Below are 26,358 nucleotides of genomic sequence, written 5' to 3'. Positions count from 1 at the left end.
ATTTCCTGATTTTAAATTTTGCAATGGAACCAAACAAAATTACTGTGAAAATATTTGTACCATAACACTCAGCAAAGATTTTTTTTTGTTTACCTTTTTATTAAAAGCTTGATAAAAGTGCATTGAGTACATTGTTCATCTAGAATCAAGTGTTCATCGAACATTTGTAGTTTTCTCCCATTTCCCCCAAAAGATTTTTAATTGGTGATGCGGACCGTTTGCCATCTACCAAACTAAAAACTGTAGGTTTGTAAACTGGCACTTGGGAAGAAGTAGGTGCCAAGAAATGATCGGGTGTGGGCATGCGCATACCTGCTGCCAGGAAGTCACCCTCCCGTGTGCTGCCGGTCGGCAGACATGCATCTTAAAAATGGATCGAGTGAAGCTGCTGCTGTCCCCTTTCCCCCTTTATCTGTTTCCAGCAATGTTTTCTCTTTGTGCCTGTAAGTCATCACTTCTGCTTAGTGAGAGGAACGTGATGCATTTTTACAGATAGGCTTGAAGTGAAGTGGAAGTACTCCTTTGGAGTGCGGTCACCGCGCTCGTGGAATAACTCATTCAGATGCCGTTGTGGCCCTTGCACCAATGAGAAAACAAATTTGTCTATTTTGAAACATTTAATTTTTTTGTTTTTATAAAAACTTGAGCCTGAGACACATTGATTTTTCACATTTTATCACATCATGTCAAAATAACTTCTCCGGTATATGTGAGTCTTAATAAAAGAAAATGAGTATCTCAATTGTTTTTTAAAAATAAGTACTTAGATGAAGACAGATTGCTGAAACATCTGAACTTTATAAATGTGTTTCTGGAGTAACTCAACTAAATCTTATTGCACAGAATACAGTTTCTAGAACCCCAGAAAATCTGAAATCTGTCCTTCACACAATTACAAAGCTTCCTTAAAATTGACAGTGATGTTTTATTTACATTTAAGTATGTATTGATATGTAAAACTGAATCTAAAATGAAGGGTTTTTTTTGACTGTCTCCACTTCTTAAATTAAAATTTATGTGGAAAATATATGCAGACACATCCCATCGGCCCCTAATGTAAACCTTGAGCCGTTGATGAATGCATGCTTGTTATTGCATGTTAATACACAGAATCTCGTATACAGTTTTTTCTAGATCCTCTCTGGGTACCTTTTTGTTCTGTAATGTATTTTTAAGAATTACCTTTTCAGAAATTAAAAAAATATTTTTGGAATTCTTTTATGTGATGAGTTTTAACTAAAACTTGTCCTATGGGTATAGTCAATCTTAATTTTTTTGTACATGCTTTTAGCAATATTTTACAGATTGCACATTTTGAAAAAAAAAAAGTTGTCTTTTCTAGTGCAGTTTACGGTGGCGATACCTGCCTGCCTTTTCCTTTAGTGCGTTGGCACAAGCGTTGTGCTTATTTTGTTGTAAATGGTTCCAGTATTTTATCAGTTCACTAGGCTGGAACTGATGAGAGGTAATTAGGTGGCTGTATTTACAGCTTGAATAAGAAACTCGCCAGTGATTGAACACAAATTCATTGGGAGGGGGCACTGGATCAATTCTCAATTTGGCAAGACAGATGCCTACGTATACATCCTCCAAGTGCAAACGACGGATACTTAAAGAAACTTTAAATATCTTCTCTGCCAGGTCTCCCGAGAAAACATAACCAGTCCCAGAGCAGAAGACAGGGTAGCGCTCACTTGGGTAGAGCTCTGGTGGCATGTACCATTTGCTGTCTTTGTTTCGGTTGGGCGCGTATCCTCTCATTAGGTAACCGGTAAAATAGTTATGTCTGGGAGGCAGATCTGGCTTCAGTAACTTATGTATTAAATATTCAGTGTTGACAAACATGTCGCTGTCAGTTTTCATAACGTAAGGAACATGTGGGCAGTACGTTGCAACCCAGTGCATACCCATCAGTGTTTTAATGGTCAAGTTATAGTATGTGTCTAAATATTCCTGTTGGATTATGTCATGGTACTGCCTGCTTTCTTCCAGTATTGCATGTTGAAGGTGGCCGTGGGGCTTGACACTTAGGCCCAACAAAAAGATGCGTGCGGTTTGGATACCAGGGGCTAGACTTTCGTTGCCCCAGGTTTGCCGTATAGCCCTCCGAGCTTCTGTTTGCCCGGGTTCTGCTGCTATGAGTAGGATTAAAAAAGGGCTTTTGTCCTGGCATTTGTCAGGTTCATTGATAATATATTTGAAGTGGTAAGAGTTCGGATGGCCAGTGCCCTTTTCATTGTAGATGCTTCCGTTGGCACTGAGTGTATTCTCCAGCCCTGTAACTCCTTGTGGCAACAGGTCTGTGTTATTGGAGTTGGTTGCAGTTTGTGGTCTCAGAGTTTGAGGAGCTGTTTCTTTCCAAATGTTCCGAAGAGAGCTGTGGTTTGTCTCGCTTTTTGTAGAACGAAATCCTCGGAAAGTATAGGTCACAGGGTTTTCTTTGAATCCAGCGCGGCCTGGTAGCCAGTCGTGATTGAAGAACAAGAACATGGCAAAAAGCAGCACCAGGGAGAGGGCGCCAATGAGGTGGGTCCGGAACAGAGACCGCTTGGCCCAGCAGCAGTGTCGCCGCCTCCACTGCAGCATGTTGTACACAGCCAGGGACAGGGACAGGGACAGGGATGGGAGGAGATAACTGCGGGCTGAACGGCTGGTTTCCTCCGCGGGCTCAGCACTGCTCTTTGGTAATCATCTTCTAGTTCAGTTACGTTGTCGTCCTCGCAGTCATTCTGTAAAGGTAAAGCACACAGGTTTACAGAATGCTCAGCATCCTCCCACCTCGCTGTCTCAATCGCTCTGGCCATGTGTACGTGGGACCTAAGTTAAAGAATTAAAGTTGGATGCTTCTGCAAGAGAAAATGTTACTGGGCTTTGGAGAGAGGCCATGTAAGAAGGCTTGAGGCAGGTGGAAGACTTACTGGCATTAATTAAAATTGATTTGACACACCATTGGTGGGGTGTGCACACTCAGCAGCCTTCTCTGTGAAACGGTCATGTGTCAGCTGTGGGACAGACAGGGCGAGGTGACGATGGCAGAGTTCTGTTAGTCACACTGCGCTGCCTGCCATGTTTCCATTGGCCCCTGCTGTGCTGAGAAAGTCAATGAGAAGATGCACCTGTCAAAATTAATTTTCAGGGTCCAGTAACTTCAGTCCAAGATTTTAAGACAGTAATAAATGATGAGCGTTGTCAAGTACTCTTTTTTTTTAATTTTTAACCTTGTATTTCAAATACGAAGTATTCAGGAGATCTTTATCCTTACTTAGACTCAAGACTGATTTAGAAATATGCATGTGGAGGGAGGGGGGAGAGCGCGCGTGCACACAAATAAATATCTTTAATTATCTGTGGCCTTGGCAGACACTTACCTTATGTCCCAGTTAGTCTCCGTGTTAAAATCAAAGAAAACTACGTTGTGCAGTCTCTTCAGATGTACAAAATAGAGGCGCTAGTCACTGTCGTATCCAACTGTTCTTAAAATTTTAAATTTCACAAAATGTATTTTTAAAGACTCTGAAGTTATGCCGTAGTCTCAATTTGCATGTAGAGAATTTGTTACATTTTTAGGACTTTTCCTAGCATGACATTTAGAGCCCTAGATTTTTTAAAAGATTAGGAGATGTCACTATGGAAGGTTCATGATGCTGCACATTAAGAACAGGCTGCGTGTGATCTTTGAACAAGGTTTCTCAGTGCTCAGCACTGATTTGTTCATGGTTTTCAGCCTCTTAGTTTTTCTGGATCAAGGAGTGAGGGTGGAGATGGATAAAGGAGCTGTAGCTTCCATTCTTTTTGAGAAGATTCATAAATATGTAATTTTAACTTCTTTCAACTTTTTATTGTGTAACTTCTTTAAGCAAAATAAAATTAGTCAATTTAATGTAGGGCCATTTATTTATAATTATAATACATACGTACATACATACATACATGTGTATTCATTTAGCCTGTGATATTGAGAGATTCATGGTTAACACTAAATTTGCTCAACTCTGACATGATACTTAATTATTTTTGAGGAAATAATTAAATTATTTATGTAACAATAATTATAGAGTAAAAATTTCATATATATAATGTGAAGTACTTTGAAAATACTGATTGAAAGTGTTGACATGTATATGAATGAAAGTGCTTCTAGTAATAGCCACTAGGGGGAGCAAGTAGCTGGGAATTAGAACAAATTTCTAAAGTGTCATAGTACAGGCACCAGCTTTTGATAATTTCTAGTATCTGAAATTATATAGTACTTTTAGAAGTAATGGTATTTCTCAGTGTAGAAAAATATTTAATCATTTTGTGAGATATAAACTGATTCTTTTTCAGTTTGGGAGTTTTAAAAATAGCTTGCTAATTATTAGAGTTTATTTATATGAATTTTAATCTTACATTACTATGCTGAAGACCAAGGCTGCTCCTTTTATCAGTAAAACATAGTTCTGCAGTGAGCTAAGCTGAAAATAATAGAGCTGACTGTTCTGATTTAGAAACTCACTTTTTCCCTCCTTGTTCTGTGAATAGTTGGTCAGTCTGTTTAGACTGGGAAAGTCTTCCTAAGCTTTTATTTTAAAATGAAATATTTGATGAATAGTAATGGTTCTTCCCCCATCCCATAAAGAAACCAGTAGATATAAGGTCGATGGGTATACATTGAAAAGAAAGAAAAATTGCCTTTACAATTTATTTGATAATCTATTTTAAACATTCCAAAGCTAGATTAAAATGCATTAGCTTTCTGTTGATATAGTCATGCTTGGAACCTGATTGAAGTCCAAATCGTTGAAATTTTTTTTAAAAGTTTAAATGTGATAGTCCAAGAACAATACATGTGAGGTCAGCTGTTTGGGTGGTTGTGTGCCTAGAGGGTGGACGAGGTGAGTGAGGATAAAAACAGTAATAAATTGTGATGTGTTTGCGAACACAACGCGGCTGAAGTATGTCGGTGCTAGAGAAAACAGCAGAGCAGTATACATCAGGGCCCGGGGTAACTGCATGGTTTATGGATCCCTGCGTTTGTAGCAACGGGTGACAGAGGGGCATCTTAATTTAAATTCACGGTGTTTGTGTGCCTGTAAAATACTAAGCTGCTCGGGCTTGAAATTATTTACCTCCATTTGTTATTCTCCCATTGATAAAAGTGCATGTGTCCAGCCTTAAAAAAGGCTCTGTTGATAAAGTTTCTCAGGTATTATAATTACTTTGTTAAAAATAAAATTACAGCCTTTTATTACATGGTAAAATTATTCTTGAGTTTTTTCTTTTGTGTATTTTCCTTAAAAAGTGGGAACCAGACAATAAAGTTAAAATAGCTTGGTGTGCTAAAATAGCTTTGCACTTTAGATTTTCAGTGTAGGAATAGCTCTGATTTATCCTCTCTGTTTTTTATGATATTTTCAAGTTATTAATGTGTATTCATGTCTTATGGATTAAAGTTCATGGAGAGAACATTACTGTAAATGTTCAGTTAGTACACACACACACACACACACACGTACTGTTTTTATCATTTGGCTTTTAAAAGTGTTTATTGATATCTTTAGTTTGTTGAAACAGTCCTAGATTTCAGTGGTGCTTAAATGAAAAATTCTACACTTTTGGGTTGAGATACCTAGCTTATAAAGATGTTTAATTGGTAACTTTAACATTGAGAGATAAAGGCACTAGGAAAGGCTTGAGATTTTTTACAACCACATATTTTTAAAACCTCCTGATTTCATTCTTAAATGGGATAAAAACTCATGCTGTGAATGAGAGTTGATGCTGAAATATTATAATAATAGGGCCTGATAAAACTTGTTTAATCTTAATTTTAGAATGGCATGCTTACACATGTCTTTAAAATGTTTGCCTTTTAAGATTATGAAATAATAGGTTATTGAGTTTTGCTGTGAAATTGAGCAAAAATTAAGGTCTTTGATAACATTTATTAAAACATTTTGAAATATCCTTGAACTCCTGAACCATGAACTGCTATTACAACTATGATTGTTGCTAAAATAGTTTATTAGATTTATTCCTGCCCTGCATATACACACCATGGCAGTAGTTCATCACTACGTATAATATAGCCTGAAAGCACAGCGGCTATATTTATGTTTCATTTTTGACCTTGTAGTGCTATTTATGGATATTTTGATATCAAAGTGTTTTCGTATTATGTTTTTAAATTTCAAAAATGATCACCAAGAACAAGAGCCTTATATGTGATCTTTTAGAAGCAGTCTGTTGCTTAAAATTAAAGCTCGCTGTTTTAAATTGGGGGGGGGGGGGGGGGCCTTTTCAGCAACTATTGCTATTTCTTTGTTTAAAGTTGTCTCCCTGAACACTGTGACATGTATTCACTGCGATGTGCTGTGCGTAACTCACGCCTTCTGTGAGCCTATGCAAATGCTTCCCTTTCAGTCTCTTATCGCTCGGTAATACTTAAAATTTGTGGATACTCTCCTGGGTTGTGTTCTTTATCTCTCTTTGGGGAGATGGATTTGGAGGGAAGACTTTGTTATTAAAAGCTGCTCTATATTAAGATTTTTTTTTAAAAGGACTGAAAGAAGCTCTTGCTGTTAAGATCCTCTTTGATATTACTTAATGTAATTTCACTGCATTGTCTCTCTTGATAGCCATTTTTAAGGGAGTGCTGTAGTTTACTAGGTAAGGATTCAGTTTGACCTAATTTGGTAGAGGCTTGCTATGTTTTCTTTAGAGGGCTGCAGATTTTTTTTTTAAGTTTTAATTTCTCAGAGAATCCTTTAAGCACATCTTGTTACTATTTGCTTTTTCTCTGCTGTATGCCTATAATCTGTAATTACTCCAAGCTACATGGTCGGTTACTGGCATGAAGCAGTGACAGCCTGTGCTCTACACAATGACACATTTTAGATAATACGTTCCGAAAGCCTCTCGCAGTTTCAAGGGCAGAGAGCTGCGGGAACTTGTTTATCAGACCCGAGTGCCTCCAGGGCCACAGTGGGCAGGGAGCAGACATTCAACGCACACCGCACACAAGGCAGCCACATACCTTTCTCGGTCAGGCCATCCATGTGGAGAGGGCTATGCCCGTGGACCATACTTTCAGCTTGCCATCCCTTCCGCAAAAAGATGCCCTCGAACATGCGCACATCCCCAGTGGGCTGCCTCCTGTGCCTGCTTTTACGGGGTCCACAGTGTCCATCTGTCTGTCTGCCTTCCCGGCACCCTCCTCTTTCATGCGGGTGCTGGTCTGCTGAGGCTTTCTCTTTCTTTCATTTTCTCTGGTTTGAAACAAAAGAGCTGCAGTCGTCCGTTCTGGTGGGAGCAGTGGTGACTCTTCCAGCAGCTGATGTGTGGAAGCTCCTTATATCGGCCGATTGCCTGGCCGGACAATGCAGAGCTGCATTCTCTGCTCAGTGTCCATATTTCTAGGAACGACGCGGACCTGCAGTGGGAGCCGCCAGAGCTGGAATGGAGAGCTTCGACTGGGCTGGAAGCGAACGGGCTGCTCTCTCCTCTGTGGCTGCCTGACAGCTGCAGGGAGGCTTCTGAGCAGTTTTCCTGGGCTTGAGTCTATAATGTGAAATCCACGCTTCCTCAGCTGCTGCACAGGCAGGCAGCAGTTTAAATCTGGGCTTGACAGATGTTCCCTCTGACAGAGCAGAATTTAACGTCACTGCTTGGCTGAGTCCCACGTGATTGTTTGCATTAATTTGGACTGAAAACCCAAGGTAGGGAGAAGCTTAGGGATCTTGCTTCCATGGGATATATATTCAGTGCAAGGGTAGCGATGAGTGAATAATAAGAAAATGAGATGATTATGAAATGAATGGTTATGATTTTATTTTTTGCATCTTATTTTCTTCTTTACTGAATGCTTAAAGCACAGGTTTCTAAGTCTTTTTAGTGTTAGATGTTGATTTTCATGTTTTTTACATGGTTTTATAGGACACAAGCAATATAAGCTTTCATCTATAACTTGATCTGATTTAACCCCTTCAGTGCATTCCCTCCCTTGAAGTTTTCTTTTTTTCTCAAGTTGCCTCACTTTTACTAATACCTAATTAAGACTCAGGGGCCATTTTCTTTTGTCTGTAACTTAGGTGTCCCCCTGCGAGCCCCCCATTTTCTGGAGTTTGAATAAATCAGCTGCCTTAGGTTGCTTTACTGACACACGATGTGACACGGCTCACCCCCTTTTTCTTTCCCCTTTTGTAGTTTCTAATGTTCTTGAAGGCAGCAAAACTTTATTTTTAAGCACTTTTAATACGGGAATTCATTTTTTATTTTTTCCTTTCTTTAAAATTACATGTACACCAGAATTCAACAGAATGAAATAGTAGTACAGCACACTTGTACAGGATGTTCTTGGTGGGTAATTAGGTTTTACTAATCATATTTGCTTATCCTAATACTTCAGGATAGGCCAGTATCTTGCTCTGAAGCAGATTTTTTAGTAAGCGCTAGATACTCAAATATTTCTTTGTATGTGTAGTCTCATGGGCACCTTCTTTCTTTTTTTTCCTCTGAAGAATATCGGGGTGTTGTGCTTTCTTTTTTCTTTAATATCTTGAATTAACCAGGTTTTTTTTTTCCAGACATTAACTCCTAGAAGTTTATAGTTACGGAACTGAAGCTCTATGTTTGTGGTTATATATACTCTTGATCCTGCCTATCTTCCCCAGTAATATCTGTTACTTCAAATAGAGATTTACGTTTTATCTATTTTTTATTGTCACATGTTAGTTTATTGAGGAAATTGAGATGTTAGAGATTAGTTCTAGTCACTTGATGACTTTTCAGTATCAAAAAAGATGCCACAGTCTACAAGCCATTTAGTTACACACTTTTCCATATTTTTTCCAGAAACATAAAATTCAAATATAAAGAAATGTTTGAATCTGAAAACCGTGTTGTTGTTTCAATGTCAAAGAATGGTGATTGAGGGCCAGGAAGTACAGTGACATGGAGGAAGGACAAAAATAGGACCTGTAAAAGGCAAATAATTTTGCTGGATTTCAAATCCAAAGTTTTAAATCTTTCCAACTTTAAAAAATTTTTTTTTTGCACCAAAAAAGGAATCAACACTTTTAATTCTAGTCTTCTCAACTTTAGCCAAAGCCTTCTGAGCTGCAGTCATTTTGCTGTTACTCTTTTCAGTCTTCAGGTTTTTAGTATTAAACCTGGTGCATCTTTTGCTTCTCTAGGCTTGTCCGATAACGTTCTTTGATGGAAAGTTTGGCAGTGAAACCGAAGGGTCTGGAAGGTTTGAGCATTTAGCTAAGGCATTACTTAATTCTTTACAGTTGTGATCAAGCGTCAGATCATGGGCACGGTGAACGTAGTCCTCCTCCTGGTCCCTGGGAATCTGGTGGCCAGAGAACAATGCGGTCGATTCTGTCTGAGCACCAGTATTTATATGACTGTTTTTTAATGCTGCCGTAGTCTGATTAACCTATTTTTCCAGCCACTTTAATGTCTTTTCTTCGCTGTACTTGTAATAGTTCTTTTTGTCTATTTCTTTTCCTCTGTCACATGTTGAAGTAACTTCTCAAGTTCAGGAAGTTTCAGCAACAGGATGCAGTTCCAAACGCCACCCACCACACCTTGGGCTAGTCGCTGAAACTGTGCCACGTGACCAGCCTCTGTGAGGTAGTGGAGGCACAGCTGGCGAGGGCCCTGGGGGTGTGGCCGAGTGGAGAAGACCCACTGAACTGGTTGATTGATAAGCCAAGAATGGTGTTTTCCTTGAAAATTTATTTCAGACAGCTCCTGCAGACACGTACTGAACAAGTACAGGCCTCCTTACCCTGAACATGGGTTAAACAGTTTTACAAACAGATGCCCACTTTTCATCTTCCTTGAAGCATCTTTTAAACCCTCTGAAAGCCACGCAGCCTGTCTGCCCCCTGGGCCTGAGCATGACAGCAGAGTGGGTACGGGGGGCGGGGGGCCGGTGCTGGGAGGTGGTGTGGTGCGGGGCTGGGAGGCAGAGGACAAGACAGAAGTGGTTGCGTTCCACGGCCAGCTGGCTGCTCATGGTATCTTTTTAAGTTTAGCGCCAAGCCCTCTAATATTTTTAATTTTTTCCCATTACGTTTTTAGTGTAGCTGATGACATGTAGTTTAGGAATCCCATGACTGTTTTTAGGAGTGTGCGTGATGTTCCTAGGAATGTTAGAAGGAATGTTGGACATTTTGTAAATGAGAAGCCTAAGTCCTCGAGCTTTGACATTCTCGGTTCTCCCCGAAGTGAAGGGGAGGGCTCAAACCTGGGTGGTTCTGGCGTTTCGTCCTCACCCACCCACACTGCATGCTCACTGCTCTGTAGAAGCAGTGTCATGCTTAAGTGCCTTCTTACAGTAACTTCTCTTAAACAAGCGGAAGTCGACTTCAGTGGATCAGTGCTTATCAGCAGTTCCTGTTACTGGCCTGGACTGTGGAGCCGTCACTGAGCACACACTGAGTCAGGACGGACGCTGGCCTACCCGACGTGTTACAGATGTGGCCTTTTCGCTCATCATAGTTTCATTCTTGTAATGCCCATTGGAAGACGGGAGCCATGCTTAGAGTTGTCATAGTTACCCCAAAGAGTAGCTAATGTGATGAGGAGGAGTCCAGCTGGAAATTAGCACAAGATTACCTAAGTCCTTAGGCTCTGTCCCTCATCATTAGGATACCGGGCACTGCTGGAGGGACGGAGGGGTTTTCTTCTACTCTGGGGACAGCAGACCCAGAAATCATTCATAGACGTGTCAGTGGATGTTTATGTTTTCACTTGACTCATCTATTCAACAAATACATATTGATCAACTACTGTGTGCCAACATTTGCAGTTAGGCAGAGCTCATTAAAATGTTAGGAACACAAAGATGTTTCAGCCATGTTTCCTGCTTTTTCTCCAGGAAGGATAAAACAATTATTTTTTTTGCCAGTTCTTTTGATTGGACTCTTTTTGATGTCCCACTGGATTCATGGTGGATCTTGATTATTAAGAGAGCTCCATAGATCACCTGCTGGCTGGTGGGGAAACCTTCAGTATTGACTGGTGCCTCTGACTTCCGAGCAGATTGTTGATTAACTCTACTGGGTGTGGGGCAAGTGTTTATACAGCAGAGAGATTCCTGAAAACTAATAAAAAGGGACCTGTGTACTTAATCAGAATGTACTTTAAACTTTTTGGTACACCTGCATCCTGTTTCTTAAGTTCAAGTTAAACCGGTTAAGAATTTCATATGAAATATAGAAAAACAGAGCAAGCATGAGATAAAGGTTCCTTTCGCTAAAGGAACTTTTTCTAGCCACGTGCACGTTTCCAGTCAAGAGAACCTATAAAAATCTGAAGACAAGCAAGCTTGTAGAAGTTCTCCCTTTAGTCTAATTTCTTTAACATCTGAAATGTGTGGTTGCACTTTCTCAGTAAATGTGATGAGTTTCTTCATCAGACTCAGCAAACTGGCAGCTATTTTGTTAAGTTTTATAGTTATAATTATGTTGTAATTTTTACTTGCATAAGCCTACTTTTTAATCTACAACATGTCCCTGGTGGGAAAATAGGTTGTCGTCACTACGTGCTCAGTGGCCAGAACTGTCCGGGGTGGCTCTAGCACTTCCCTGGGCCTGTCTGGGACAGCCCTCAAGGGGTTGGAATTTAATGATAGGGCTTGCAAGGCCTCTGTGAATGTTAAAAATAAAAGTTATTTTACCAGCAAACCTGAGTTTATTTAGAAATGGCAGAGGAATTGCAGTTTGGGACATGAAGGCTGTGACACACCAGAGCCAGGTCCACAGCACATAGGAGAGAAAAGGGGCAGCCGGGAGGGGGCTCTGAACCAAGTCTCATGAAGGAAAGCAGGCGTTCACGGTGGCAGCAGGCAGCTGGGGCGGGCGGTGGCGTGTGGGCACCCCCTCGGGCCTTCCCGTGTCAGCTGAGTGAGGTTTCCGTCGTTCCTTCTCACACCTCCTAACCCTTAGCTCCTCCTGGGACAGAAGTAATTATTTTACTCGGTTAATTAATAGTTAACAAGTCGTCTTTACACGATGAATCAGGCATAGGTTTGCGAATGATCTAGTAATAAAGATAAGCCATTTCATGGACTTTATTGTCCAATATCTATCTAGATAAATTCAACTAAGCGTCCTTGGTAAAAAGAATGAGGGGGAGAGCACTTCACCCATGGCGAGTGACTCTCACCGTGGAGAGCGGTGGATTTCACCATGGGGAGCTTGTGGGACAGCCTTCGCAAACAACGCAGCCTGGTTCTGTGTTCTGCAGGACTGGTGTGGAGGCGAAACGCCTTCTTTGTAGTTATATAAACCTAAAACATAATTGGACTACCAAGTTTATTTTATAAAGTTCAAATATGCACTGAATTTTCCTAGGAATTTGACTAAAGTATATATGGAGGGAAGATTGTACTTAACTGTGCTTTGAACTTTGCCAGTAGTTCACCATTCTGAAGTCAGATCATGTGTCCCATGGCAGATGCCTTAGGTATTTCAGAGGCATCAGCTCCTGAGTAAGTAGTGGATAAAACTCAACCCGTAGCGTATTTCCTTGATATAGCACATGCTTAGTAATTAGTTGAGATTTGTTATTCAGTTTTAAGGTATTTTTAATCACTCTTAAATATAACAAATCTCATCTTTGTAAATAGGGTTATTTTCCCTGAATATTTTAAAGGCATTTAATATGAAGTGTTTGTGGCTTTTAATGGAAAGTAACATTGTTTGCGTCTTTGTAATATGAGGTTATATATTAATTATTCATTTTGAAACTGTTTAAAGGGAAAAAAAAGATTGACTTGATTAAAAAAAGGTAATGACATATCTGAGATGTTAAAATTGTCAGCAATTAAGCAAATCATTGAATATTTGAGAAATATTATGTTTGTAATAACTACTGTATAGTAACAATTTTAAATTTATTTTCCAGTTGTTTCTATTTCCACCTCATGACCACTAGCATAAAAAATAAGGAAAAGTTTATTTTATTTTATTTTAAACTCTTAGGACCATAGTATGTTCAGTGGGGTGACTGATTTAGAAACAACTAGGTATGGACTTTATTTGCAGTAATTAAATGAAAGTGTTTATTATGTAAAGAAACTTTGACATCATACATCATTTTTTATTCTTTTAAAGGAGGGTGCATCTGCCCGGAAAACTCAGGCTCCTGCAGCACAGCCAGTACCAAGACCAGGTAAAAATAGAAAACTTTTTTTTTCCTCCATAAATGATCACAAGAGTGAAAAAACTTTGCTATTTATAATGCTTTGAAGGAATTAAGATTTTAGTTAAAATGCTTCTCAAGTAATAGCATAAGAACATATACATGACATAGGCATAGTGGAAAAGGTAAAGAAAATTTTTAAGAAAATGATTTTAAGATTTTAGAAAACTGTTTTAAAAGACAGTTTATATGTACTGTCTACTCACCAATTCCTTGTTTGAGTTGGATGATAGTACATTTTTTCCTATTGAAAACATAAAGCCATAATTTTAATAGACTGATAATGCAGCTCTGTCGCTTAGAATTTCAGATGTTTGTTATTTATCATATAGGGTTGTATAATCATATTTTTTTTAAACCTGTACTAAGTAAAGGTAGGAAATAAAACTGACGAGGCACAGGCTTTCCAGTGGATGAAGACGCGCAGGCCTTCCTTTTTATAGCAAGACAGACAGCCTTGCCCATACCCCTCCCTGCCCCGCCCCTTTTCTGTCTGTCTGTCTCTCTCTCTCTCACACACACAGGCACACTGCACTCCTCCAGCCCTAATTCTTACCTTCACTTTGTAGATCTTCTGAGATGGGTAGGTGGCTTATTGCTCTAGTTTGTCTGCTCTCTGTCAAGGAGCCTGAGAATTAGCCCTCTGTATATTTCAAACAGATTACGTACATCCTTCAGCCGTCCACTCTATAATGTAGATGTCGGTCGGGGTACCTCCTTCCATAGTTTTAAGTTGATGTGCTGATGACGTGAAGGTTTGTATCTCCAATTCAGACATCTCTTCTTACCTCTGGTATCTTCTATGAACTGTGTAACGTTTGGAGGATCCATAGCCTTCTTGAAACTGAAGTAGAACCTTCATTCCCTGGTATTTCCCCAAGATAATCTTCTTCACACTTCCTGCTTCATGAATAAAAGGCACCACCATTAACTCTGTTTCTTGAGCCAGAAATTTAAGGAATTCTTAATTTTGCAGATTTGCTATTCCTCTAATCTAATGTCATGAATTCTGTCAAATTTACCTTTTCTGTGTTCCAGATCCATCTGTTTTTTCTCTTTTTCTCCACCACTGCAACTCAAATGTAAACCATCCTTATTTCTCTAGATCTGTATATCTTTTACTTTAAAAAAGATTTTATTTATTTTTAGAGAGAGGGAAGGGAAGGGCGAAAGAGGGAGAGAAACATCGATTGGTTACCTCTCAAATGCCCCTGACCGGGGACCTGGCCCACAACCCAGGCCTGTGCCCTGACCAGGAATCAAACCCATGACCTTTTGATTTGCAGAACGACGCCCAACTCCCTGAGCCACACCTGTCAGGGCTAGACCAATGTATCTTAAAGCATCATTCCATGCCCCCCGCAAGAAGCTTCAGGCATGGGGAACGCGGTCCTGTCCAGCCCCCAAGCGCATGGCCCCTGCCAGCTGCTGACTGTCACCGTGTCTCCTTCAGCCCAGAGCCGCCTCGCCCCTGCATGCGCAGCACTGAGCCTCTGCTTTTTTGCTCGTTTCCTTTGAGTCCCTTATCTAAACCTGTTGTCTTTCCCTCACAGGAGAGGTGATGCGAAGTTATGTCATTTTCTGGCTAAAAAGTTGTGTCTTCCAGTTGCTGTTCCACACACACTTAACGTTGCCTAGACAGCCACTTGGGCGCTGGTGTCTAACCTCCGCTCTGCCGCCCTCCCCCTGCCCCGTGGCCTGTATACCTGCGTTTCAGAACACGGCCGTGCTTCCTGCCTGTGCACCGGCGCACGGGCCTCCCTCACGTCTCACTGTTTGACCCCTTGTTTTTCGCAGGGTGGCACCTTTTCTTCTTTTGAGAGGTTTTTCTGAGCCTTCTGTCAAGGACATACTCCTGTCAGTGTTTACTGCTTCTGTTCCTTAGCGTTACCTGTTCAGGTCTATTGATCTATCTGTGTTTCATTGCCTATTTACGGCCTGGCTCTGCTCTTCACTGGAAGGTCTCCGAGGGCAGGGATTATTTCTCTTTAATTTATCGTTACAATAATGAGAATCTAGCAGGGCATCTTGTCCATGGGCTCTGAAAAAATATTTAAGTGAAGAATGTAATTATTTTTGAAATTAAACATAGCAACAGTAATTGCTGCTTCTGAGCCTGTGAATCGTCAGTCCCTGCATGTACTTAAGGAGGGTGGCGAGGGGCGGTAGCAGTTAGCGTCCCCCACGCCTGGTTAAGGAGATTCTTACCACAGCGTCCAGGTGTAGAAACCCTTATCTTCGTGTTATGGTTGAGGGCAGCTGAGGTTGAGCAGCCAGACAGTTCAGCTGGCCAGGGTAGTTTGCCTAGGAAGTGGCAAAATGGGGGTCTGGATTGAGTGCGTGTAGACTCTTACTGGCGCCATAGGGCCTCTGGTCATTCTGCCCTCCCCCGTGGTCCCCCCTAAGTCCGGTTCCCCATCAGTGTGTCCCTCCCTATGCCCCTGCCTTGGTCCTTACCAGGGAGCCTGTGTATATTCCTTTGTAGTTATTTTGTTACTGAATCTCTAAACTTTACTTGTACTATGAGAACTTTTATATTTTATGTTTTCCTTACAGTCTTCTTAGCCTTGATTTTAGTGACTTTTTCCTAAATTCCTGAGCCCATTGTGGCTCTCTTACCACATTGGTGGCATTTCAAACAGATGTCCTTTTGTTTTTCTCTTAGTCATTCTCATAGCAGCTCCTGTCTCTTGTTTATCCACGTACCTGTCCATCCTGCCATGACTTTCTCCCTCCAACAAATACCACATGTTGAGACTGGGTTTTCTTCCAGATGATACTGTCTAGCTAATGAGATGTATCCATGAGTCCTGCTTCCAAAATGACTTGAGAGTTTTTGTATTTTTTCTCAGCAATAAGGAAGATGAGAACACTACCATAAATACGTATATGTGTAAACGTGTATTTGTGTGTATCTTTATCTGCTTTATGTGTCTGGGAGAATCATACTACTGGATTTGATAATATCTAATCACAATGAACTTGTAGAGGAGTACAAAGTATTATTCTAAAAATTGGTGTGCTTCCCTTTAAGATGGTATCTGTTTCTAAGAACTGATGATTAATTAATTTTAAATCTCCTAAATTTTTGTTTATTTTTATGACTAAAATAAGAATCAAGCACAGTACAAGACACACAGAAGACAGTAAATTTTAATTTTATGGATAAACAGAAAATTGAAAATATATATAGATATATAGCTCTCTCTCTGTATGTATATCCCTTTTTATCATAAAATACCTTCATCTTGAACTAGGCTGCTACTAACGTTAATGTGCCAACAAACCTTTCTGTGCATCATAAAGTCTGTTGCATACAAATAATGAAAAAAATATGAATACTTGTGCTTTAGTAACATGTTCACAATTATTAACAACATGGGCAATTCCAGATAATATAGACCTTTATATGAGTCATTGCCTATAATGATCTCTTTTAATGAAAAAACAAAAGGCATTTTGAAAAAGAGAGAGGATAAAAGGTAATATTTTGAATCTTAGCTCTTTGTAACTCCTTTCTTCCTCCCGCAAAGTGGTGAAGCAGGCGGCCTTGCCCCGCCCTCCCCTGGCCGTGTGCCCTGGGGGTGCTCTCTGTGCGTTGCCTACAGTGTTACAATTAGGTGTCAGCCGCCGGCGTCTGCTGCTGTGACCGCAGATTGCTGAATGATGGCTGAGCCATTTTAATGTTGTTGTTGTTTGTTAAGATTGTATTTATTTATTTTAGAGAGAAGAGAAGGGAGGGAGAAAGGAGGACAGAAACATTGATGTTTGAGAGGAACATCAGTTGGTTGCTGCTTGCGTGAGCCCCGGCCGGGCATCAGATCGGTGGCCTGTCTCTTTGTGAGATGGTGCCTGCTGAGCCTCACTGGTCAGGGCCCGTTTTAATTTTTTATGAGGCAGAGAAATACTATTATTTGAGGAGGTTGCAATACATTTAAAAATTTTATAACTACTTATGTGTAAGTACAGATAATTTTTAGGCCTTATTTATTTTTTAACTTCAAAGTGAGAATGTGATTGTTACAATACTCAGAAGTTTGGTTCTTATTTTTTTCTCTTACAGTTTCTCAAGCAAGACCTCCCCCAAATCAGAAGAAAGGTGAGGTTGTGCATGTGACTCTAAATTTATTTTGAAAAGTTGTAAATAAGCCAGATTATAGAACTGGGCCAATACTTTGCTTGTGCTCTTACATCAAATGTTTGTGCTTCGTGTCTATTCTGATTAGTCAGGGTGTAGGTCATGTTGATTATTAAGTATTGTGAATTTTACTGCTGACCTAAGATGTTTTAAGATTTTTTTAGTTCAAAAGATTAAAAATTATAAATGTACAAACTTTTGACTGGGAAAGTAACTTTTAATAGTACCAGAGACATACTGCTGCCTGTACAAATTTGTCTTGACAGGATCTCGAACGCCCATTATCATAATTCCCGCAGCCACCACCTCCTTGATCACCATGCTGAATGCCAAGGACCTTCTCCAGGACCTGAAGTGAGTCGCTGGGTCGACTCCTTTTCTCACGGGGGGCGGAGGTGCTATTGAGAATTAGTAGTTGTCATTTTGTATCTCTTATTTGGAGAAAACAATTTCAGTTTCTGCTTTACAGATACTCTGAAATATAATTTTCAAAATAGAGTATTCTCTTTTATGTCCATTCTTAGAACAATGATAGTATTTTGTAATTCAAATGGTCTTGACATTTAAAAATCTTAAGTATTTTTAGTGGTAATGAGGAAAATATATTCATTCAGTAACATAATTAATACCTAAAAGAAGCATGTGAGTGAATGCTCTACCTTTCTGCGTAAAATAATGAGGACAGTTCTTGAGGAAGGAAAAGAAAGCCCCTTACCTCCAAAAAGCAAGCTGCGCTGCTTCCAGATCACCTCTGGCTCATTAAATATAAGAAGCAAACTTAGTTGTGAGACTTGCTGATTTTGGGTTATATCAAACTGAATTTTATGTGCCTGTGACTTTTAAATAGCTGAATCAAGATCTCTGTAGCCTGGAACATACAACTTTATCCATATAGTAAGTAAATTTTCTTTAGTACCTTGGAATGAAATATTCAACAAACTTCTTCCCATTAACAGTATGGGAAGAGAAATTTTTAAAATTAAATTTATTGGGGTGACATTGGTTAATAAAATGGTAGGTTTCAAGAGTACAGAAGGGATTTTTATGTTTTATAATATTTTATTAGGCTTTTTAATAAAAAGATTTCATTTATTTTTAGAGCAAGGGAAAGGGGCGGCGTGAGGGGAGAAAGAGAGGGAGGGAAACATCGATGTGCGAGACGTACAGTGATCGGTTGCCTCTCGCATGGCCCCACCTGGGGACCTGGCCTGCAACCCAGGCATGTGCCCCGACTAGGAATCCAACTGGCACTCAATCCACTGAGCCACACCAGCCAAGGCTGTTGGGCTGTTAGGCTTTTATAGTGAAGTTTATTGTTCGGACAGTGTGGATTACTTAGGTAATTCGTCTGGTAATCTACAGTTCCTCAAATAATCTACAGTAGGGGGAATACCTCTTACAACACATCAAAAACATTTATAATATGAGACCGTCAGACCCACATAAAAATGATTTTCATTAAGTACTTCAGAAAAATGTTGCTTTTATTTGCATGTCCATGTCTCTCCTTTTCACCCTCTAATCAATACACAGAATAGACTTGCCCTTTCCAGTCTGTGGAGTAAGAGATGCCTGTCTGGGCCTTGGTCGGGCGCTGGCTCTGCGTTCTGCAGCCGGGAACAGGTCCTCCGTGGTGGGGGGCTTCCTCCGAGAGGAGGGCTTGTTCTTCTGGTGTGATCTCTGTCTCCACGTGGAAAACAGCTTTTGCCCGATAGTGGGCATTGAGTAAATGTTTAGGGAGGAAGAAGGGGAGGCGGGACACAGAGAGAGAATCAGAATGCTAAGACTCTGCGTCCCTGAAACTCGAAGCGCGTGTGTGTGAGCTGTGGCTTTATGTAGTGCATTTACCTCTAGTTTTAAACTCCTTTTTCTGGTATATGGCAGTCATATCTGTACCTGTGACTTGGTTTTAGTCCCCATGAAGTGTCATAATACTTGGTGTTGGATTTTTTGTACTTACTGTATTTGGATCTTTATGGTTTTTTCTAGCTCTGGGACAGTTACTTGATTTGTGAACTTGGTCCTTAGAGTTACAATTTTTAGTAATGTACAACTATGTTTTTTATAAATATGTCTGAATAGTTGCAGAAAATTCACAGTAAGTTTTTGAAATCTTCAAAAAAGAAATCCTGCCTTTGATTTTTCATTTTCTTAATCTTTGCATTGCTCCTATGAATACATAACAAATCTAATACTTAAATATTATTTCATAATAGAAGATTACAAATAGTGCAGAGAAAATCACAAGGTAAATTTTAGTGTTTTTCTCCTTCGTCTTGCTACAAGGGAGCCATGCAGTTAACAGACCACATTCTTAGGACAGACCGTGCCTAATTTTTCCTCTCCGTTTGAAACACTCCCTTCATTGTTTAACACCTCATTGCAGCTGACATGTCCCCTGCAGTGTGAGTCAGCTGGAGGCTTTGCTGTGTAATTAATGCATAATTGAAACCTCCTCCACACAATTACAGCACTGGCTGTAACCCATGGCTCCTGTTGGCAGAGATTCTGTTTGGTTTCATGTAAAACTGAAGATTCTTCAATTTTGTAGCCCTGCAGTAAGTAAAAGAAACAAAATAAAATAAAATCCACCTTAACCTTTAACATCCTAAATAGCAAATTAAGCTTACATGATGGAAGTATTAAAAAGCACCTTTTATATTTATAAACATGATCTTGAGAGACATTTTAGTGAAACTGAAAGGTACTTCAAAATAAACTGGTTGGAATGACGCTCGTGATTCTGGCCGAGTCCCAGCGAGGGGAGATGCCCTGGGGACCCCCTTACTCCAGCACATGCAATGGGAAGTGCTTAAGGCCTGGGCAGCGAGCACGCTGAGCAGTTGCTGGAGTTGGCACTGGACCAGGCGTAGTGTATGTTTCCGGAAGAGTGCAGAATGACTCAGCCACTTTGGAAAAAACACAGGCGTTTCTTATTTTTGCTCATTACATTGAAGATACTCCACTGTCTTCTAGCTTCCTCTGTTGGTGACGATAGGTCAGCTGTTAGCGTGACATTCTGTCCTGTGATGGAAGCTGGCTTGCTCTGGTTATTGTAAAAGATCACCGCAGGCCGCCGCGGATAAAGCGCACCCGCACTTCGGTGCTGCCCAAGTATGATATGCACCCTTATCTTTCCCTCAAAACTTCGTGCAAAAAAAGTGCACATTATACCTGGCAGGGTATGGTATCTTAAAATTTATCTGCAATACCTAGATGTAGATTTCATATATATATACACACCCCTTTGGGATTTATTAGAATGAAATCTGTGGATTGGTGGTTTTCATCAGTTCTGTTTCTTATCTCTACATCAGCGATTTTCAAACTTTTTTTACCTCATGATACACGCAAACTAATTACTAAAATTCTGCGGCACATCAAAAGAGTATATTTGCTGATTTGACAAAAAAAGGTATGATCTTGGTTGATTTACAAAAAGGAAATAATAGTAAGTGCCTATCCTTTTTGCTCCAAAGTGGCTTTATTTTATTTTATATTTTATCGTTTTTTTCTTTGCATTACCAGTTATCCCCCTTATACCCTCCTCCCTCCTGCAGTCACCACACTGTTGTCCATGTCCACGAGTCCTTGCTCCTCTTTGCTTGATCCCTGCACCCCCTAACCACCCCCACCTCCACCAAAGTGACTTTTTAAAAAAATCGGGTGCTGTAACTTGCATATAAGGATTTCTGATACCAAGAATTAACCAGTCAGATGCAACCTTACTACGTGATGTGACCCTTAAGATGCAGCTCTATTATATGACCTGTATATTTATTGTTCCCATGGGGCATCACACCAGATGACTATTGTTGCGTTGGCTGTTGTCATTTTTTTATTTTAAAATCTAAGGGAAAAGGGGTCAGTGCACCTCACCAAACAGTCAGGTACTGCACATTTTCAAAATTCTAGCGGCGCACTAGTTGAAAGACTCTGCTTTAGAGGTTACTTCTGTGTTCTTCTCCCTTTCCCCCTTTTTGCTCTTTTCTTTCTGGAACTTAAATAAGATGTACTCCAGACCTCTCATTCATCTTTCAGTTATCTCTTAAATGATGCTGTTTCCATCTGTTTCTTTGTTACCTGCATTTTGATTAGTTTCTTTAGTTTAACAACTAGGAAGTTGTCTGTTTCTTTGGCCATGTCCTAATCTGATGTTAAGTCTATCTGTTGCATTTTTAAATTCAGATATCTGATTTTTCAATTTCAGTGGTTCTTTTTAGTTCGTTTTCAAACCTTTGATCTTTTAAAATAGTTTTTCTCTTTATATATTAGCAACTTTGTTACACGCTTTGATTTTTGATAATTGAATCAATGAAGTCCTTAGTTATCTTTTCCTTTTGACTGTTGTTTCATTCATGACACCTCATTTCCTTGTGTTTTTTACAACTCATTTAATGTTTTTCATGTTCTCGTTTACGTATTTCCTTGGAGTTGTTTTTTCTAAAAATTACTTGATTTACAGAATGTAGGTGAGGATACTCCAGAAAAGAGTTGCATTTGTGTGTGCTAAACATTTGGGACCATTACCAATTTAACATCACTTTAAATTCTCACTGTGAGGTTGTTTAACACCCAAATGGTATTTTCATGTATTTTTAAAAATTCAACTTTTTTATTTAGGGAAAAAAGAAAACTAACCTGGGAAATACCCATAAACTTGTCCTGGGTTTATTTATGTATTATCCTCATCCAGACTTTTTTTTTTTCTCTTGTTGCTTTGGTGGGGCAGGGGAGACAGACAGACATCGATGTGAGAAACATTAATTGCCTTCTTGTAAGCGCCCCAACGAGGATTTGAACCTGCAGCGTTTCTATCTATGGGATGACGCTCCAGCCAGCTGAACCACACTGGCCAGGGCTTGTTCTGTTCTTAAAATAACATAAACTTAAAGTCTGGAACTTATCTAGCTATATCTAATTTGCATTTTATTCTTCGATAGATCGTCAGTACTTACTGACACTAAATGGATGAATCAGTGGACATCAAAATATTTCTTTAAAACATGTATATCCATCCACCGTCTTGGTTTTGTAGTTCTGGTTGTATTAGTTAGGACTCTCTTGGTTGTAAATGATAAAAACTCACTTAAGTAGTTTTGTCAAAAATAGTTTATTGGTTCCACGGAACTGAAATGGTGGGGCCTGGGGCACAGCTGGGCTCAGCCCTGAACTGATGCAGTCAGGAGCCAGTCCCTCCATCTCGGGCATGCTCTCCCCTTCAGGGACGAAGGCAGTGACTATCAGACATGGCAGGTTAGCGATCACAGTACCAAGATAGTGTGCCTTTTCCCCAGGAATTCCAGCAAAAACCCCAGGATTAAGTCTCATTGGCCTGGCTTGTTTATTCCGAACCAGTCACGGTGGCCAGGGTTAATTCTTGCTTGAAATCTCAGTGAGGTCTAGTTTACAGCTCTGAGATTGGATTTTCCTTGCAATTGTCATGGCGTTGGCCGTGACAGGGGGCGAGGGGCAGGGAAAGGGGAGGGCCGCAGGCTGATTTCTGGTTTACCGTTGTGCCAGACGTGTCCCAAGGGTGGTGGCTCTATGAGAGAAGGAACCTCTGTGAGATACCCTTCTTTGAGCAGAATTTGGGCTTTGTTTCCCGTCCCAGGAACCTGTGAAACAGAGTAGAAAACAAAGTTTAAGTTTAATTAGTTTGTCAGTGCCTTCTATGCACAGAACTCTGCAGTGCTCTGGGTCCCCGGCTTTCCTGTAAGGGGCACAAACATCTCCATCTTGCTGGTTAGCTCAGAGATGCCTTTAAAATGTTCTTTCTGCTTTGTCCTACTTTGGAAAACTTCCTGACAGTTTTAAAGTTAAACATACGCCATGATCCAGCAGTTCCATGTGCAGGTATTTATATAAGACATGAAAGCATATGTCCACAGAAAGACGTACCCAGAATGGCTATTGTAGCTTTATTTGTTACAGCCCCAATTGTGGAACTACCAAAATGTCCATCACAGGAGAATGCATAAACAAACGATGGCGTAGTCATACCATACAGCTCTCCCCAGCAATAAAAAAGAGGAAACCAGCAGAATGCCTGAGCCAGGGTGAATCTCGGAAACCTCACACTGAGGGACGGCAGCCAGGCCCCGAGGGCACATCCTGTGTGCTCCCCTTGTGAGTCCCAGAGCGGGCAGAACGGGTCCCGGGCAACGGGAGGAAGGTGGACCAGTGGCTGCTGGTTTGGGCTGGGAGCTGGGATATCCCCCAAGGTGCACGAGGAAGCTTCCAGCCTGATGTGGATGTTTCTGATCCTAATTGGAGTGACGCTTACACTGAGTCCACATTTATGAAAATTTACCTGTTTGTGAATGTCACTCTGTAAATTTTATATGCGTTCCATGACATGCTATGATGAATGCAGAAATACATGGAAAGGAATTGAAAGTGCACGAATGTGGCACTTGGGAAAGCATATATTGTTCCTTGTGGAGGAGTAGGTGCACTCCCATGTTTCCTTGCAGATGAGTTTCCATGAATGAATCCATAAGCAGGAAAACGGTTATCTGGGAGGAATTTTAGAGGACACAGCAGTCTCAACTTTCCCATCAGATGTGCCATGGATGTGAAAACACTCAGCTTGGAAGTGAAGTTCACTGTTACACCAGTCACCGTGTACTAATAGCTCTCAGGATTATACAGTTTGCATCACTTCATGATGGACCCAGTATGTGGGACTGAAAGGTTGCAAAGGATTCTGCCCAGTGCAAGCTCTCTTGCATCCCTGTTCCCCTCAGTCCCCCTGAACTTTAGAAGCAGGATGATACTCAATTCAGTGACTGCACTGTTGGATTTAACTGGAGGGGGCAGACCACACCTAGTGCATATGCCAGTAGACTGCATAGGAGAATGCGCGCGCGCGTGTGTGTGTGTGTGTGTGTGTGTGTGTGTATTTATATATTTTTAAACACTTCTAATATGGTTTGGGAACACTAACAAACCTAGAGCTGGTAACAGTTCTGCAGATTGCGGAATTATTTTTGAGAATAAGGTTAATGATAGAGTAGAGAATTGAACTACATAGATTTGCTCATTTACTAAATTACTAGCAGCATTTACTAAAACAGACAATTGGCATACACTGATCTAATTTCCTACTTTAAAATTTGCAAAGCATCCCTGAAATTTGATGACATTTTCTAATTTTGCTGGGGCATAAACTGTGCAAAGTGTTGAAGTTCGTGGGCTGGCTGAGTCACCTGCCTGGGGAGAAGCCTAGCTAGCCACAGCCCTTTCCTTTCAAGCCATCTTTGAGCTTATCGTCAGATGACACTCCAATAGCACCTGAGAAATAAGGGTTGGTGTGGCTTTCTGTGTCACCTTGGAGCGCACCGAGTGCTGGGGGGTGTGAATTGTGTGTCGGTGCGAGCGACGCTTGCCCTGACGCGGCAGCTGTGAGCCTGCACCCTGATCGACGTGCAGAGGAAGACCCGCACTCCTCAGGCATTATGATCTGTAACGCAGAGCAGGGTTACTTTAAAAATAAGTATTTTGGTTTAAAACTCAATATCTAAAAAATAATCACGAAGTACAATTTATTTTTCCCTTTCTATCAGATTGCATTTGACCTTTTCTGTGTTTTTCCAAAGATTTGTCCCGTCAGATGAAAAGAAGAAACAGGGCTGCCAGCGGGAGAATGAAACGCTGATACAGAGAAGGAAAGACCAGATGCAGCCCGGGGGCACTGCCCTCAGCGTCACGGTGCCCTACCGGGTCGTGGACCAGCCCCTGAAACTCCTGCCGCAGGACTGGTGCGTGGCCTCTCCCTGCCTGGTCGGGGGGTTCTGGTATAGTGAACAAGGACCCATCGTATTGTGAGTCACAAATGGAACCTGTTTGGAAACCCGTGGTAATGCCTAATTTGATCACCAGTAATACAGTCCAGTGATAACTACTTAAATCTCTATTTTAGATAACTAAACTTTATTTTACTTACAAGAAGAAACACTCACTTCTGAAAAACGTACTAGACATTCTTTCTACTAGTCTATTTGTCCTGGCAGACTAATGTTTTGAGGACTATATTTTCGATTTGGAAAATTCAGGTTTTCTGGTAAGACACAGTAAGTGAAGGCATTGTTACATTTATTATTAGGGAATAATTTAATAAAAAGAATAATGTGATTACCCTGGTTTAGCTCTTTTATGATATTAAAATGTTCCTTAATAGAATACTGAGCTCTGTATAATATAAAGAGCATTATAACTTCATGTATATAAATCACCTTAAACTACTTAATTAATCTAAACTGGACTAAAATTACAAGTGTGAGAGTGTATCTCTATGATGTAGAGAATACAGCACGTTAGAGTAAGTTTTCCTTTATAGTATTTGTTGGTCTCACATTAGAGTAAGTTTTCCTTTGTAGTACTTGTTGGTCTTCAGACCTTAGGAAGTCAAACCATTGGCAATACTAGTATGTTACAAATTACTAAAGAATGAAGTGTCCTGTTTTAGAATTCTCCTCTGGTACCCAACGGGGACATACTGAGTAATACATGAAGGGAATAAGGAGAATTTCAGCTCTCAAGTTTAAAACGCTTAGGATATGGGCATGGTACATATTTTATCATATGTTTGCAGTTACTTGCAGAAAATGAAAGCAGCAGCATGTGCAAGTGCCGTATCTGTCACAGAGTCATCGTGCGTGCGCGTATTCGCTAGGCTCCTGGCTGCTGGTGTCATAGTTAGGAACAGTAGTACTTTTCTCTCTCTGCTGGCTGGCCTTTCAGGAAATCAGTGGGAGGGGCATTTGCATCGCCCTGCTGCGGTGCTAGCCCAGGGCCACCCCTAGGACTCAGGAGACCTCTGTCCAGCAGACTCCCTTTCGTTGACACCTGGAGCTGTCAGCTAGTGTGCAGTACAAGTTACAGCATCACATTAAGAGGTCGTTTAATAGTGTGCTCCTTTATCAAAGGCAGTTTTGGCTGGAGGGGGCATATACCCTTGAAAGTGGGGAATTTTTTATTTAAGATATCATTTTAGACGAGAGATTTTGAACAGGTCAAGA

At 40.5% G+C, this 26,358-nt stretch overlaps 2 protein-coding genes and 1 pseudogene across 2 annotated transcripts in view; 1 reads left to right on the top strand and 2 right to left on the bottom strand.

Moving 5' to 3' along the window:
- Positions 1-26,358, top strand: part of CDC73 (cell division cycle 73) — a 79,559-nt gene that overhangs the window by 43,023 nt on the left and 10,178 nt on the right. The window contains exons 11-14 of the mRNA XM_054576573.1: positions 13,110-13,167; positions 17,261-17,296; positions 17,602-17,689; positions 24,937-25,098. Coding sequence (XP_054432548.1) covers positions 13,110-13,167; positions 17,261-17,296; positions 17,602-17,689; positions 24,937-25,098 — 344 coding nt within the window. The remainder of the gene's footprint in view (positions 1-13,109; positions 13,168-17,260; positions 17,297-17,601; positions 17,690-24,936; positions 25,099-26,358) is intronic.
- On the bottom strand, positions 1,237-7,570 carry B3GALT2 (beta-1,3-galactosyltransferase 2). The gene is made up of 2 exons (XM_054576574.1): positions 7,016-7,570; positions 1,237-2,729 (listed from the first exon to the last, which is right to left on the bottom strand). The coding sequence occupies exon 2, from the start codon at positions 2,584-2,586 to the stop codon at positions 1,339-1,341; it is 1,248 nt and encodes a 415-aa protein (XP_054432549.1). The 5' UTR covers positions 2,587-2,729; positions 7,016-7,570; the 3' UTR covers positions 1,237-1,338.
- On the bottom strand, positions 8,969-10,162 carry LOC129073099 (ribonuclease H2 subunit B-like; annotated as a pseudogene).

Source organism: Pteronotus mesoamericanus, unplaced genomic scaffold (assembly GCF_021234165.1).
Source record: "Pteronotus mesoamericanus isolate MK-2021 breed Mesoamerican mustached bat unplaced genomic scaffold, CSHL_Meso_final contig_347, whole genome shotgun sequence".
Classification (NCBI taxonomy): Eukaryota; Metazoa; Chordata; class Mammalia; order Chiroptera; family Mormoopidae; genus Pteronotus; species Pteronotus mesoamericanus.
This window is presented reverse-complemented; position numbering and strand designations above follow the sequence as displayed.